At 43.9% G+C, this 15,518-nt stretch overlaps 1 protein-coding gene across 4 annotated transcripts in view; it reads right to left on the bottom strand.

Moving 5' to 3' along the window:
• tub (TUB bipartite transcription factor) overlaps positions 1-15,518 on the bottom strand; it is a gene marked incomplete at both ends in the record, with an annotated part of 35,909 nt that overhangs the window by 8,387 nt on the left and 12,004 nt on the right. The window contains 8 exons of one of the 4 annotated variants that reach the window (XM_084476045.1): positions 1,308-1,420; positions 1,662-1,853; positions 5,240-5,361; positions 5,926-6,063; positions 7,338-7,481; positions 8,807-8,969; positions 9,608-9,659; positions 13,330-13,367. In XM_084476045.1, the coding sequence (XP_084332171.1) occupies positions 1,308-1,420; positions 1,662-1,853; positions 5,240-5,361; positions 5,926-6,063; positions 7,338-7,481; positions 8,807-8,969; positions 9,608-9,659; positions 13,330-13,367 (962 nt within the window). Of the gene's footprint in view, positions 1-1,307; positions 1,421-1,661; positions 1,854-5,239; positions 5,362-5,925; positions 6,064-6,648; positions 6,664-7,316; positions 7,482-8,806; positions 8,970-9,607; positions 9,660-13,329; positions 13,368-15,518 lie in introns of those variants that run through there. The other 3 variants (XM_084476047.1, XM_084476048.1, XM_084476046.1) reach the window with 3 other exon arrangements.

The raw sequence follows: 15,518 nt of genomic DNA on the forward strand, positions 1-15,518 counted from the left end.
AACCCCCCCCCCCCCCCCCCCGTCAACAATCGCGCCGCAGTAGCGCTCGTCCGCGATCCAACCCCCCCCCAACAATCGCGGCCGCAGTAGCGCTCGTACGCGATCCAACCCCCCCGCCCCCCCCCCCCCCCCCTCCGTGTTGACAATCGCGGCCGCAGTAGCGCTCTTCCATGATCCACCCCCCCCCCCGTCAACAATTTGGTTTGTGCCCCTCTAACAGAAAAGCCGGCCCCATCGTGGCCCCCCCATTAAAAACGCCACTGATACTAAAGCAGACGTGATAACATCGTATCATCATGATAACTGATGATACATGATGATAACATCGTATGGTTAACTAAATATCTACTAAAGCATGAAGCCATCCTGAGACTAGAAGGGACACAAAGACATGTGTACATAACAAACACTATTTTCCAGTTTTCCGATTACATTTGTTGAACTGCCTATAATATTTTTACACAGTTTATTTTACCTTTATTTAACCAGAGAAGAAGAAAAAGAAAGTAATTGAGACTAAAAATCTTTTTTCGATGGCTCTGGCCAAGGCAGCAGTAGACTACATGAAGTTTCAGGCAGACATCAACATTAAATTTAAATTCAAAGTAAATAATTATCACTCATCCATTTCTTTTTGAATCCACGTGTTCAACTAGAGATGCATATAGTCTCACACACACACACACACACACACACAGACACACATACATGCATGCAGACACGCACTGAATACGTGTGTGTGTTATCTCATGCATGCATGTAGTGTGTACATGCTGTGCGTTCGTTGATGCGTGGATAGACTAACTGTGTGCCAGCATGGTGTGTTCATGACCTTATTGAACTCCCTCCCCCATGGCCGCAAATGAAATCTAGCTGAAAACATGTTCTCCCTCAGCCTCCTGGACATTCAGGCGTAAGCATTAAACCAATTACTGTCTCTCCAGAGAGACACGACAGTCAACAAAACCAAATTGATACTCAGTATTTTTCTGGGGTCACATGAAATTGATTCTTATGTAACAGGGTTTTGTTCCCAGCGTATGAGTAAAAGATCTGCTTCTGACTGAAGATAACAAGATGTGGGAACCTGATGTTCCCATATCTGAAGGTTTGAACGTTATACATTTGGCTCATTTGTTTTTCCGTTTGTACAGTATATATACGTGATACATGGGGTCACTTAACTCGCTGTCTGAAAAAAAACCTTCTAGCAGCAGAGCTCCTATAGATTGACAGAAGAAAACCAACCCAGTTCTGTGGATCACTGTCGACGACGGGAAACAAACACAAGCGCTGTTCAGCCTCACCTCAGTTTGCCAATGAAGCTTTCTCCACCTCGAGACAGATCCGTGGGGTCGATGGAAATTAGGTAATTAGATGTTTTACTCTTTTTTCTCTTCCTGCCGGCCAACAGGAACACCTAGAGCGAGCCAAGCACAAGAGACGGATCAGTGTGCAAATATGAAAAGTCTCTCCGACAGCAGTGCCACAAAAAATGCTATGGAACTGTATTAACATGTGATGTTAACCAACAGAATTAATTGATTAATTGATTCTTTCATCGATCCGTCGATTCATTGATCAATCCGTCCATCGATCAATTGACACATTGATTCACTGATTGGCTGGAGAGTGGATTCCTGGCCGTCTCGGCGTCTCACCCTCTTGCCGTCCTCCCTCTCCAGGTGGAGGTAGTAGGTGGGGTACATGCCTCGGTCCATCCCCTTCTTATCCCTGGTGATGCGGCACTTGACTCTGACCCCCTGGGGCGCCGGGCGCAGGGAGAACTCCTCCAGGTCGTCCACGTCCACGCAGGGTTCTCCGGCCGGGGGGGTGGAAACGGACGCCGCCTCCTTCCGGGACAAAGTCAAAACCAATTTCCTGAGTACAGCCCTTCAATTTCAGCCGGGCCCCCCCCCCCCTCTCTGCCTTAACCCCGGAGCCCGAGCACACAGCCGCGTGGAGACAGACGCAGAACACGAAGCCGGCCAAGAAACACAACCCTGCCACATTCGCGCTTTGTGTACTTGGCTCCGTTATGATGATATATAACGATATATCATTTTTGGGTTACAAGCTACAAATTTGTAAAAAGTGTAATTATGATTTAGGCTGAAAGAGACAAGGTGTACGATTTGTACGTGCATAAATCACTTTAATTCCGAATACATAAATAGGTTTTAGTTTAATTAAAGAAATTACAACTTCCCAGACTCTCTCAGTTGTGAAGAACAGCCTGTGGGCAGATTAGTATTATATTAGAACCGGGGTGGTTTGGTCAGGAAAAAAAGAAGGAAGTGATGTCTAAGGGCGGAAAAAGTCTGTTCTTTCTTAAATTTTTAATTAATTAAATAATTTAACAAAGGTTTATTCATGATTATAAATGATTGCTCTTGTCTCAACCCACAGTACTCTGAATGCACAAGCTTGAGCAGCCTGCAGTTCACTTGCCAGCCAGAGGGGGCAGAAATGAGAAGGAATTTCCGATTCTTACAAATAGTACCTGTAAGCCGATCGGGATTGTTGACGGGGGGGTGGGGGGTGGGGGGGGGGCTCGCCCTAGGATGTTCATGTTTAATACATGTTTCATTTCGCTTCTTCTAGTGGGCGCCCCCAACACATTTTGGCGCCCTAGGCGATCACCTAGGTCGCCTATGGCAATCTCGCCGGGCCTGCCTCTAAAGGGTAAAGAAAAAAACTCCCCTAAAGCAACATTGAGAAGGAACCCTAATTCCAGGTCGGTTAGCACCCCGTTAGGTACTCTAATGGGCAAATACAAGCTTAAAAATCCCAGAAACGGGGCACCCTGGTGGCTGACCAGGTAGTACCATATAGGCTCAGACATAAACGCATAAACGCAGAGACCCGGGTTCGAGTCCAGCCCATGGTCGTTTGCTGCATGTCCTCTCCTCTATCTCCCATACCTTCCTCTCTATCTCACTCTATGATAAAGCATGAATAAAGCCAACAAAATGTTCAGGTGAGATGGAGTTGTTTCGAAATTGAATAAAGAATGAGTTGGAAATCATGCCCGTGAGCTTAGCCTAGAATAGGAGGAAGCCTACAGACAGATGGAGGCTGGTGTTGCAGTTCGACTGAAAGCTTTGACAGCACAGACAGACTCTCTCTGAATAACGGTAATGAGTCTGATCCACTGGGGTGTGAAGAATAACAACATTTATTTTCAGATTTTTTTCCCACAATGAGGGAAAGGTGTAGTTTGAGGTTTAAGGGAAAAAAAGGAGTAGAAAAGAAAGAACCAAATGCAGTGGCGTTTCTACATGTAAAAAACAGGTGGGGCTAGGCTAATATTTTTTATTAATTTTTTTTTTTAATAATTTATATATATATATATATATATATTTTTTTTTTTTTTTAAACTCCACATTAAATGCACGGATGTTTTTGCCAGCGGTTTGGCTAATGCCAAAATCCCTTGGATGGTGGGGACCAAGGCGTTTTACCTCTAATTTTTCCTCCAGACTAAGGGTCTCAAATCTGTGCTCCAACAGATGATCTACCTCAGGGTTTCTCAACGGGGGCGTTCATAGAACCTAGGGGGCGCTGTGAAACTTTGCTTGTGTAGCGGTCATTATTTTTTACTTTTTAAACTTTCATGGTTTTCAAATATTTTCGGTGCAAAAATAGGATAACTGAAATAAAAATCCTTTAAACCCCCTTTCTAACCCCTCTATCGTCTCATCTACTTTTTACTCTATGCTCAGTGCCGTCATGATCGCCATAGTAACGCCGATAAACAAACCCGCGTCATCGCAGCAGCGTGGTGCTTTCAGAAACTGTTTCGCCCTCCCCTGACTTCCACTGGTTGGTTTGCGGGACATGCAAAGCAAGCGGTGGATGGGGCATTACGCTAAGCAACATGAATCTCATCCATATGACATAGTAAGGCAACATAAGACGTGAATAAAGCTAACTCCGCTTAGCATGCTAATTGTAAACAATAGAACGTGCGCATTACGTGTAGACCACCGCAACGTCGCTCATTACGTCTGCGAACCGATAAACACTTACTTTCATAAGGTACGCACGCCAACCGGCACATACGCATTTAACACTGATGTTACATGCGCTTAACTTGTATAGTAACAAACTACTTTAATTACTATTTGAACTTAAACGTGCTACTCTCCAACTCAGAACGAAGTGGATAAAGGCTGCACATGCGCAGCGTTGCTAGGCAACGTCACGTAAACAAAGGGAGTCTTTCGTACACATATTGAACCCAAGTTTGCGGGTTAACAGCTCAATAACCAATAAAAATGTACACAAGCACTGTTACGTATTAAACGTCAATAGCTCAATAATAAAACCTTTTAATAAAATTCTGAATACGTGAGGTGAGGACTAGGTCACTCGAGTCATGACTCATCACGCGCGCCACACACATTACGCTGTAGTGGAACGAACCATATATGTCCATGGCGGTGCCGGTGGGGCTAGCCCCACCAGGAAGTAAAATAATCTCCGTCCACTTCAACAGAGAAACACTCTGAGCATGCGCATTTCAAATTTTCAAGCCCAATACACATTACATTGGGCTGGTGGGGCTAGAGCCCCTCTTGCCCCACCGGATGAACTCAGCCGGAAGAAGCAAGCTAGGGTCGACTAAAAATGAACTAAAAGCGCCGAACTTATTATTTTACAGTACTTTCTGGGGAGATTTTTTTATTTAATATATATATATATATTATTTTTTTATACAATATATTTATTATATTTTAATTTTAATTTTAATTTTTTTTTTTTTTTCTCTTGTGAGAGTAGGTGGGGCCGAGCCCCACCTGCCCCTAATGACCAGTCGCCACTGACCAAATGGAATAAGATATGTGCCTGTTCTTTATATATATTCACCCTAAAAAATAAATGGTGACTGTAGCTCTAGGGCTAAGAGGGGCTAAGGGTTAAGAACACTGCTTATTCAAAAGGAAGAACAAACTGACCTAAACAAACTGGGTTAGACAACAATTGGCCTCCATTATAAACACAAAGACAAAAACAAGATGGATGTAATTATAATCCAAGGACATAACTGGTCTACTGAGTGCTTACTACAACTATAGAAACATGACGGAAATGATGTTAAGCTGTGCTGGAGGCTGCAGAGGAAATACAAACAATTACTTGTCAAAGAGTACACAATGGAAATAAGTCTTGGCTGCTGCAAAGCCATTATGATGCTGCCATATTTCGCTAAATGTAATGATTGTGATTTGTATACCTTGCAGGATTTCTTGCTGGTAGCAGAGCCGGGCCGCGTGTTGCTGTTGAGCTGGGACGAACTGGAGCTCACTTCGTCTTCGTCGTCGTCTTCCTCGTCGAAATTCATGCTACTCGAAATACCTTCAAAGGAAATACGTCAATGATTAACTCCAGCTCTTTTAGAATCGATGTTTTTTGGAGAACTTGACACCGATTGAAATAAAAGCTGTAACAAAAAACATACACTACACATGAATTCTCAAAGGTTATTTCAGTTCAGAAGGCTGACATATTAAAGACAATCATGAATGGAAATACAATTTTTTTGCTTTTCAGCAAGATCTTTGTTAATGTGTCCATGCTGGAGAACATAACATTCTGGGAGCAAATGTATGTTGACTTCTGATATTACATAATAGTATGCTTTTCATTTCTAGTATGTTGTTTCACAGCCTTAAAAAGCTCCATAGCTAGAAAGATGCACACCAAGCTATTCACTCTTTATTCCCTTTTTTACATCTTTAATACAATACACACGATTGTCTTCCGAATCCATCTACTGACTTTACTGTTACAGATTCAGAGCGAGAAATATGTTCCAATATTGCAGTTAGTTTATGTGTGTGTGTGTGTGTGTGTGTGTGTGTGTGTGTGTGTGTGTGTGGTGTGTGGTGTGTGTGTCTCTCTCTCCATACAGGTCAATACCTTTCTTAAGCATAGTCACCCGCAGGTCCTGCTTGCTTTGGGAGTGCGTGCAGCTCATGGCACACTCCCCTTCTCCCTCCTCATTGGACGAGTGGCCCACAGTCAGGATCTGCACCTGACCGTCGTCTTCACTTCCTGCTAATCCCACAAACAGACACACACACATGCACTCAATCAGACTCAAGGCAAAGCACATGAACCAAAAACCACACACGAAAAGGAAGGTAAGCTGGCATAACTCAAAGGGGTGATATCATCATGCCACAAGGTGTGAGAGTGAGTGCCATTTGTTTGTCAGTCCAGTGTGATGTCACTAAAACACAAAAGAAAAGGCTTGTAAGGGCTCATCACACTCACAGCTGGTGGTCTAATAGCTATAACAATTGGTAAGATGAAGGGAAAATGTTGTGAGAGGTACCCAGGAAAAAGCCCTACATTTTGGTTATCTATAGTTACACCCGGTACGATCAAACCAAACGAGCAGTGAAGCTGCGTATGAGCACCATGTGCGAGGGACGATCAGCGAGGTGCCACTGGCCTAATTAGTTTTCATCCTCAACGGAAATCTTCCCATCAAATCCTTCTTTTTAATCTGGAACAAAGTCACGTTTTTTTACAGATGAGCACAGACAGGAAGAGCTGGGGCGAAAAAAGCATGCTCGGTTTTGTAACTTGACAAATGCAATCAAAGCAATTAGGATAGAACATTAACTCCATTAATACGAAGAGAGTCTATAGCTGGGGCTCTGTTTTTTCCCTCTTCGCGTCTTCTGATTGCACTCCTGACTTTGAATGTCTATTTTGGGACAAGAGAGTGGGTCTCACTGGTGTCAAACTTGGCAGGGTGAGAGAACTCAGTCATCTTCACCGACACCATAGGCAGCGGTGTCAGTCTGACAAGGAAAGTGTCAGAACATATCGAGCACAGAAGGCGGTATTGTCATATGCTATATCAATATATAAGAATAGGAATTATCGTTCTTATTCAATGAAAGGAGGCTTGGGAAGGCAAACACTTGCGGCTGAAGGGAGACGTCTGTTCCTTGATACTTGGGACGATTGCTTGATTATGAGCTGGGTGATTTCTGTGTCAATAGGACCGGGCCAAGCAAAACACACAACTTGACCGTGAAAATAAACACCAAAGCTTCTGCTCAGTATTTATCATTCTTGGAAATATATATAATTTGATATATTGATCTATACTATATATATATATATATCAAATAAAATCCTGAGCACTTCCCCTCAGTGTCTCTGAATACACGGCTCTCTGCGTGTCTCTTTCGTATTCCTTTGCTCCGTGTCCCTGTGGATGGTGCTGCTGTCCCCTCTCATCTGTGACTCCGTTATGTTAACAGACATTATTCTCTGTGCGCCGCCGGGACGGCCCGTCCTAACTGGAGGCTGACCTTTGTGTTTGCCCTTCCTCTCCTTCTTGGTGCTGCCGGACTGCGGCGTGGAGCCGGCCGATCCCCGGCCCTTCTTAGCGGAGCGGGGCGGCGGTGGGAGCTGGGCGTCCGCCATCGCCTTCTCCTCCTGGTCGGCTTCTTGTACTACACACACACACACACGCACACACACGTGCGCACACACACACACGCACACACACACACACATTGGAGAGCGGTAATCATTGGGTTATTAGGTGTATTATCAAAATGGATGAATACAATCAGTCCTTTCGAGAAAAAAAAAGACGTTGATTAGGTTTTATAACAGGCTTTGAACTTTGAACTTGAGACGTTTCTCTCCCTGTGTGCGTATACTGTTATACTGACATTCATGCTGCTTACATGCTATCCACAAGGCACACTATGCCATGCGGTAACTCTTCATTTGGGACTTGTACTGCACAGCAAACATGTTTTCACATTGACGGGTGATAGAAGATGCAAAATGCGGAGTTAAAATATACGTTGAAGATTTTCCCCCCATATTATACAGGTACAGGATCCTGAACAGTTTGACACCACAATACAAATTGTTGAGTAGTTAGTGATACATTAATATTGGGAAAATTAGGAAATATGCATACAAAGGTTCAGCACTTATTAAATCAGACATGTGCATAGAGAGAACTACATTTAGTCAGACCTCCTGTCTGTCTATTATGTTCTGGAAGGAGAGGAATAGTGAGGAACAGACCAACAACACTGTGATGATGTAGCCGAAGCTAACCGAGCTGACGTCACTGTGTACACTATGTTCCAATCACAGGACAACCAGGGGTGATTTATTCAGCGTTTTTGTTATTGACTTTATCAGCGTAAAGGAAAAATATTACTCTGTGGTCCTTTGAGGATAATGTATTTGTATCATCAAGGTAACATTCGATTGATAGTTCTACCTCACCGTTCGACTCGTGGCGCATTCACTAGGAAACAAAGGCTGAGGTGTCGCATAATTTAAAATGAATGCACACCCTTGGAACGTAATTGACCAATCAGCATCAAGTATTCAACAATGCTGTGCTATAAATAGGTACAAACATGGTGGGACTCAAGGTCATAACATACAAACTTTGCTATGGGATCTGTTGGTTGGAAGGAAACAACGATTCTGATAACACACAGAATCACAAGAGTCTGTTGAGGTGTTTTTTGCACCGAGGTTAGGGGCTCAATGTTGAGATGAAACCCTCTGGGCCGTGGTATAGGTAGCTGAGATATGATAATAATGTAATCATGATGTGTTGCTTACATGTATGTGGTTAGTCCAGTCAAACGTATGTGATAATTAGGTACGGTCACATAGGTGGTGATCGTGTGATAAGTGCTGCAGAATATGAGGATGGTCTTGGTCAGGTTATTTGTTCACTCAAACAATACAAGTAGCTGAAAGCGAGGTAAAGGTGGGGGATGTGTGTGGTGGTTCCTACCGTGGTAGACGGTGCTGTTGTTGCTGGTGAGGAAGGACTCCACCAGGGGGGCCTGCTCTTCGCTCTGCTTGGTCCGGCGGGCGCGGGACCGGGCGTCCACGTTGGACTGCACCATCAGAGGTTCCTGCCTTTTCTTCTTCTGCTTCTGCTCCAGAAGAGCTCGCTGCAATGGCCACAACAAAAACAACAAAAAACAACAATCATCTTAGACATTGGCACTGGAAACCGATAATAATTGAGTTAATTAACGTCCTCCTTATCCTCCCCTTCTTCTTAAATAAGATTACAATGCCGGAAATATTATGAAAATGATTAACATAATTTAAATGTTCTTTGATTTTGAATCTCTCAAGTGTGGCTCTACAGGATGGATGAATAAAAATACACTCACGTCAAGGATTGTCATACTTGCTGTTTATGACATTAATAAACTTTTGTTAATTAACACTAAATTATGTTTTTTATATATATATATATATATATGATTATTGAATGATAAAACAAACACCAGCAAAAAATTTAAGCAAAAGCTACCACAGCTAATATTTTATCTTACGCATTTAGATCATTCTATCAATACAACAATATTTCCGGAGTACTGTACTAAGTGTTCTGGTGAAAGATTATCGATCTTTCACGCTGATTTAGGCTGATACAGTGCTCCACAGAAATTGTGATTACATAAATAAAATGATTAAATTAAAAGATAGTGCACATGGAGTTGGGTTATTAACTTTCACATTTCACACATTAATATTGTTGGTATTACATTGAATGAAAATAAACCCCCCTAGGACCCACCTGTCTGTCCAGTTTTTGCTGTCGGAGGTTACTCCCTTCATCATCTAGAGTACTGGAAACAAAAAGGAGAATATTGGTTTGAAATGCATGTTGTCATTTTTTTGGGCGTGTCTTTTGTATTATTTGAAAAAATCTTGACGTATGTTACAGTTGTACTAGTGTTTTTTTTATGCAACTACTTAATGCAACAAGGCCCGGTGACTTTCTGATTATTAAAAGTATAAAATCCAAACAAAGGTTATGTTAAAGGTGTGGTGTGTAGGAGTTACTGGCATCTAGTGGTGAGGTTGCAGATTGCACCAAACTGTATAACCCCCTCACACCTTCTTTATCAACGTCGTAGGAGAAGCTACACTGAAGCAGGTACCAGTAAGTACTATGTCATCCTCTATGACAGCATTGAGTTGCCAAGGGTCAATTGATTATGTTCCTTGATGGATTTATGTCTGGTTTGGTTATTTAGTCTGTAAAACTATAGGTCATACCTTACCTAAGTAATATGGTGAAAATAATAATTCATTGTTCTGCTTTGGGGTACAGCTTTATTGCTAACATTAGCAATGTGTCCCATTCTGGGAAATAGTAGAAACATGGTGCATCGTGCAACATGGTGTGCTACAGGGAAGAGGACCCGCTCCCTGTGTCGATATCATTCTAAGGTAACCAAAACACAACAAGTATTAAATTCATGGGAATATTTACTTATTAAATCATACTTTGTATGAATATTACGTTCCATTTCTGCCATGTCTGTTCCGCTAGACGCCACACAATTCTACACACTTGCACCTTTAAGATGAGATAAGGGTTGTTGGTAAATAAAGCCACTGGTGAGCTTTAGAGCTTGAACAGAACGGAGGTGGGGGAGTCACTGGGCCTCTTTACACTGCTGAGCAGAGGCTCGGTCGCGGCATGGCACACCCGGCAATTTCACCGTCTTATCTCAAGTTGCCTGCATGTAAAACCGAGGGGGTAAAATCCCCCGGTCGTCACGGCGCCGGCTTTCTTGGTTCACCGGAGAAGGCGGGGCAACGCACGCACGAGTATAGACCTCTTTAGAATAATTTGCATACTCCTGAATGTTTTTATTTTTTCATGAATGAAGACACCCGCATGCAAGAATGAGTTCACGTCCGAGTGTAGGCTACAAACGCGATTAACTATTTACGAGTGCAAACGCCAGCATATTCTTTATTTTGCTGACCACTTGTTTTTTTTTATCCCGAAGCCTCGTAGGAACAGTTCCTCTGCACCTTTCTCGTAGATCGCACCATCTTTCAATGTCTTCGTTTAATGCGATATGTGACTGCATCACCTTCTCTCCCGTGATGGTCAGCAGCTTGCGGATTTCACCGTCTCTCCAGTTAGAACGACTCATGTTGATGTCGCTACATCTCTGCTGTAGAGACAGCGCAGCAACACCTCTAATAGCATTTACACGAAAATAAACCACCAATGTGTGTACGGGTCCGGGAGGGTAAATTGGGGGTGCTAGCTCAAGCTGGCAATTTACCTCGGGCAGTGTAAACGCGCGGACCATGCCGCGAAAAAAGGCGTGCATAAGACGGCATATTTGGCAGTGTAAAAATGGGATTGCTGCTGCAGCTAGTGTGGTCTGGCTCCACTGAGACATTCCCCCAACTCCTAATCAAAGGCTAATTAGAAGGCTGGTGGTGGAGGAAAAGCATAAGGATGAACAAGTGATATAAAGAAGTAGGTCAGAGTCCAGGACTTTTGATGTGCAATGCAAACGTCTCCTTTTACTAATGAACTGACATAATAGTCAGTATGTGACACAAGGTGTCTTCATTATCCCCAAAAAGCAGTGCAGTAAATGGGGTAGCGTTATTTCATCGGGCAAACGTTACCTCATCAATGCAGGACATTAAGCCTTGTTTTAAATATCTAGAATTTAACATTAAGTTATCAATTTACCATTGCAACACTACAATATTTCTACATTTCAAGTTTGACGCAAAATGCAGAGGGTACCTTTACAGAACGTTCTTATTTATCTTGAAACCATTCATCCATCATCTATTCATAAAGCCTGGGTCCTTGACAACACATTTAGCATGAAGATCAAATTTTCGTCCAAGGGAGCATTTAATGCACGCAACCAATTTTGTACTCCCTGTCACACCTCAATCATTTTTTTTCCAACAACTGAACCCCACCCAAATTCCCAATGATGGAGATCTGTTAACTCAACTGTTAACTGTTAACTCAAGCTCATAATCACACGCAGCAACACGGATATAATGACATAACACGCACACTAAATCTAACCACTTTCTGTCACATAGAGATAAACAAAGCACTCGTCTGCAATCAGTTATGAAGAGCATGGCAAGGGACGGAGCAGACCCACGAGCACAGCGCACATGTTCCTGTGGAGGTCAACTACCTCATTACCGTGGAGAGACTCTTGTGACTGCTGCTGCACCGTCATTATGAAAAGGTTCATACGTTGTTACATAATCCCCCGACTGATCAACCTCATTACATATGTTCAATAACCTTTAACGTGTTGTTGACTTTTTGGCACTTGAAATGAGATTTCCCACCGGAATGATATATAAAAAAAGATATATATAATATTGATAATAGAAAATACTAAAATAGGCTGGAAGGTTCAACCCACGGCCCCTAAACTCTAACTTGGAGAAAGTATGGCTACACTGTTGGATGAATCGTAGGTTATTGAAGTATATTGGCTGGCCTTTGTAACGTCCAAGAGCCCTATTCATAATTAATGAAACTGGTCCAGGAATAACATCATAAATTATATTACAAGTGAACAGGAGCCCAGAAACAAAAGAGGTAGCTATAGGGAACCACCGGTGTAATCGATGTGCGTTGACAAGCTATAATTTTACAGGTTATTATAATGTCTAATAGCTTAACACAATATGTGGTGTCGTGCGATTCGTTCAACCACTCACAGGCAACAATGGGAGCTTTGAAACCACGGCAAAATAATTATATTTCCAAGATTAAAAAACGAAATCCCGCAAGTGTAAAACACACATGGCAAATGAGACATGCACGCTGTCTGTGTCCCTCAACCACAAAACACCATTTTGACATCACAAGTAAGGGTAGTTTTACACCCTCACTCCCACATACATTTCAAAGAGAGAGGTTGTCAGATGTACTGACAGAACTGTAATTCATGTGCAGTTGACCAAATATTCAACCTTTACAATTGAGAGCTGAAGCAGGACGTGTCTGCTACAACTGTGCCAATTCATCAGGGCCAGTCACTCAAGTGATTATGATCTCTGCCACTCTACTCATTCCTTGTTTTTCCTCTCCGTCTTTTTAGTGTTCATCATTTGATCGATTGAATTGCACCGTCAAAAACCTCTCACTCGAACACACACACACACACACACACACACACACACACACACACAGATACGCAAAAACAGTACATGCACACGCCTGCACACTCAATACCAACATACGTGCATACACACACGCACACACACACACACACACAGTATGCACATGCATGCACACTAACAACTACCAGAATAAACTTGCATACACACACACACACACACACACACACTTGCATGCACAGTAAGTAACAACTACCAGAATACATGCATATACACACACACACACACACACACTTACAAACACACGTCAGCGCACACAAACCCCTCATAACATAGGCCGTTTCCGGGGGGGGGCCCCCCGTGACAGAGCGGTACCTGTAGGGGATCCAGTCAGAGGAGTGTTTGGAGCTCATCCCGTGTGCCTCGCGCCTGCTGCTTAGCGCCGTCTCGCTGCAAAGGCAAATGGCCTGCGACGGCAACAGCACAAGTGGCTGCAGGTTGGATTGTTCTGTCAGTGATCAGAGCGAGATACCAGCCGACAACATAGCCTGGTTCATCCTCTGCTGCTGCCCACCGCCGCCGCCCTCTCCATGCTCCCCCCCCCCCAGCCCCACAGCCAGCCTCGCCGAAGCCTCCCAGAGAATGTCCTCCGTTATGGGGTTGGAGGCAGAGCAGGCCAGCCCGGGCCACCAGCACCTTTGCTCTGGAAACTGGAGATGACGAACGACAGACGCGCTCCTCCGACAGTGCAACGCTACAAAAAAAAAACAACAGAACACTGCCTGCCTTTTGCTTGCTGCCTGCTGTGCTCCCTCTCTCTCTCTCTCTCTCTCTCCCTCTCTCTCTCTCTCTCTCCTGCGTCCCCTGCCTCTGTTTCTCACACCAGTGGTGGCTTCTTCCGCTCCACTTCTGCGCCGTCCTCCGCGGGCGTTCTCTCCATACGCTCTGTATCCGAATCTCCCTCCCTCCCTCGTCTCTCTGGCTCTCTCGCTGTCTTTCTCTCTCTCTCTTCCTCTCCCTCTGCCTTCTCTCTTCTCCTTTAAATCCGCCCCCTCCCCCTTCCCCTCTCAGACTGCCTCTGTCTGCCTGCCTCCCCGCGTATATATATCTCGCACGGCGGCGGCAGCAGCAGCCCCTCGACGTGAGAGCTGGAGGAGGGCATCGGAAACAGGTAATGGAGAAAACCCTTTTTTGTCGCTCTCCTTCCCTTTTCCCGTGAAACAATACGGCCGACGCCGAACAATACAACATACAGTACGTGCGTAATGAAAACCACAATGGCAGGCGCACACACTTATGCCAACAAAAAAAACACAAACGCATACATTTATCTCCCTCCTCTTCACTCCCTCTCTCTCACGCACGCTGTGTGCAATGCGTGAGGCATTTGAAGCAGAGATGAAGATGTGTTACCCTGGCCATAATTGTATTTATTCATCGGGCGTGCAAAAGGCCAATTAGCATAAAATTGTGTGCGAGGAAGTGTTCCGTCTGAACACACAGTCCTTAATTTAACACTCTCCACCTGACAAAAGGAACACTGTGATGGTGCCACAGCTCCAACCCTGTCAGACTCATCTGCTCTAAGCCCTCCCCCCCCCCACACCCCCCCGCCCCCGCCCCCGCCCCCTCACACCTCCCTCATCGTCCCTCGGACCCCCCCTCACACACACACACACACACACACACACATACACACTGCCCCCACATTAACAGGCAGAGCTCACTATCGTATCAGGTCTACTGGGGGACTTTTTGTCGGAAAATAAAGTCTTTTTCATTCCTTATCCTACACGTATTTTCCCCATTTCCAGTCCTGAATCCATTTCAGATATCAAAGTGGATATATACCTGTTGGTTTTTTTTCAATTCGTCACATTATGATATTTCATATATATGCAAGTTGTATACATTGCAATGCAATTTGGGCATCGGGAAATGCACTCAACGACGAAAAATAACTACAGGCCTCAGGTCGTAAATTTAACTCAGACACTGAATTGGACTGACAGTTGAAGGGTAAAATCACACGCTTGTCAGAGACAAATGTTTCGTATGCATGCCTCTCAGTATTTTCTAGCCTCAGTGCTAAGCATGTCTTACATATGATTTTAAAATGTAGGCCAAAAAGTAATATTACAGTATAGGCCTAATATTATGTCCGCTTTCATATCCACCCTCACTTCTGTCGGTTTAGAAGTCCTGCAGCATATAAATAAAGAGGAGAATGTCATTTCAGCGTCTGTAACCATTGTTTGGGTTTGGGATTTTGGGTAGCGTGGGTAGTATGAACTTTGGTTTGATATGAGAAAGAAGCTTGAGAACATGCTGCTTCACCGAGAGAGAAGGTGTAAGCACAGCACGCCCCTTCATATTTGATGCGTAAGCCCTTTGATGTTCACCCTTGGTAATGAGAGAGTTGGTGGGGAAGTGAAAGGCTTCTATATCAGACACCTTTCTATCACAAGAGCACATGAATGTGATCACCTCTGAACACCTTTGAAATACACTCTCTTCTCATGCATGTATTTGCCAATTAAGTAGCAAATGGCACAGCCCCCCCT

Source organism: Micromesistius poutassou (genome assembly GCF_964030765.1).
Source record: "Micromesistius poutassou genome assembly, chromosome: 12".
NCBI lineage: Eukaryota > Metazoa > Chordata > Actinopteri > Gadiformes > Gadidae > Micromesistius > Micromesistius poutassou.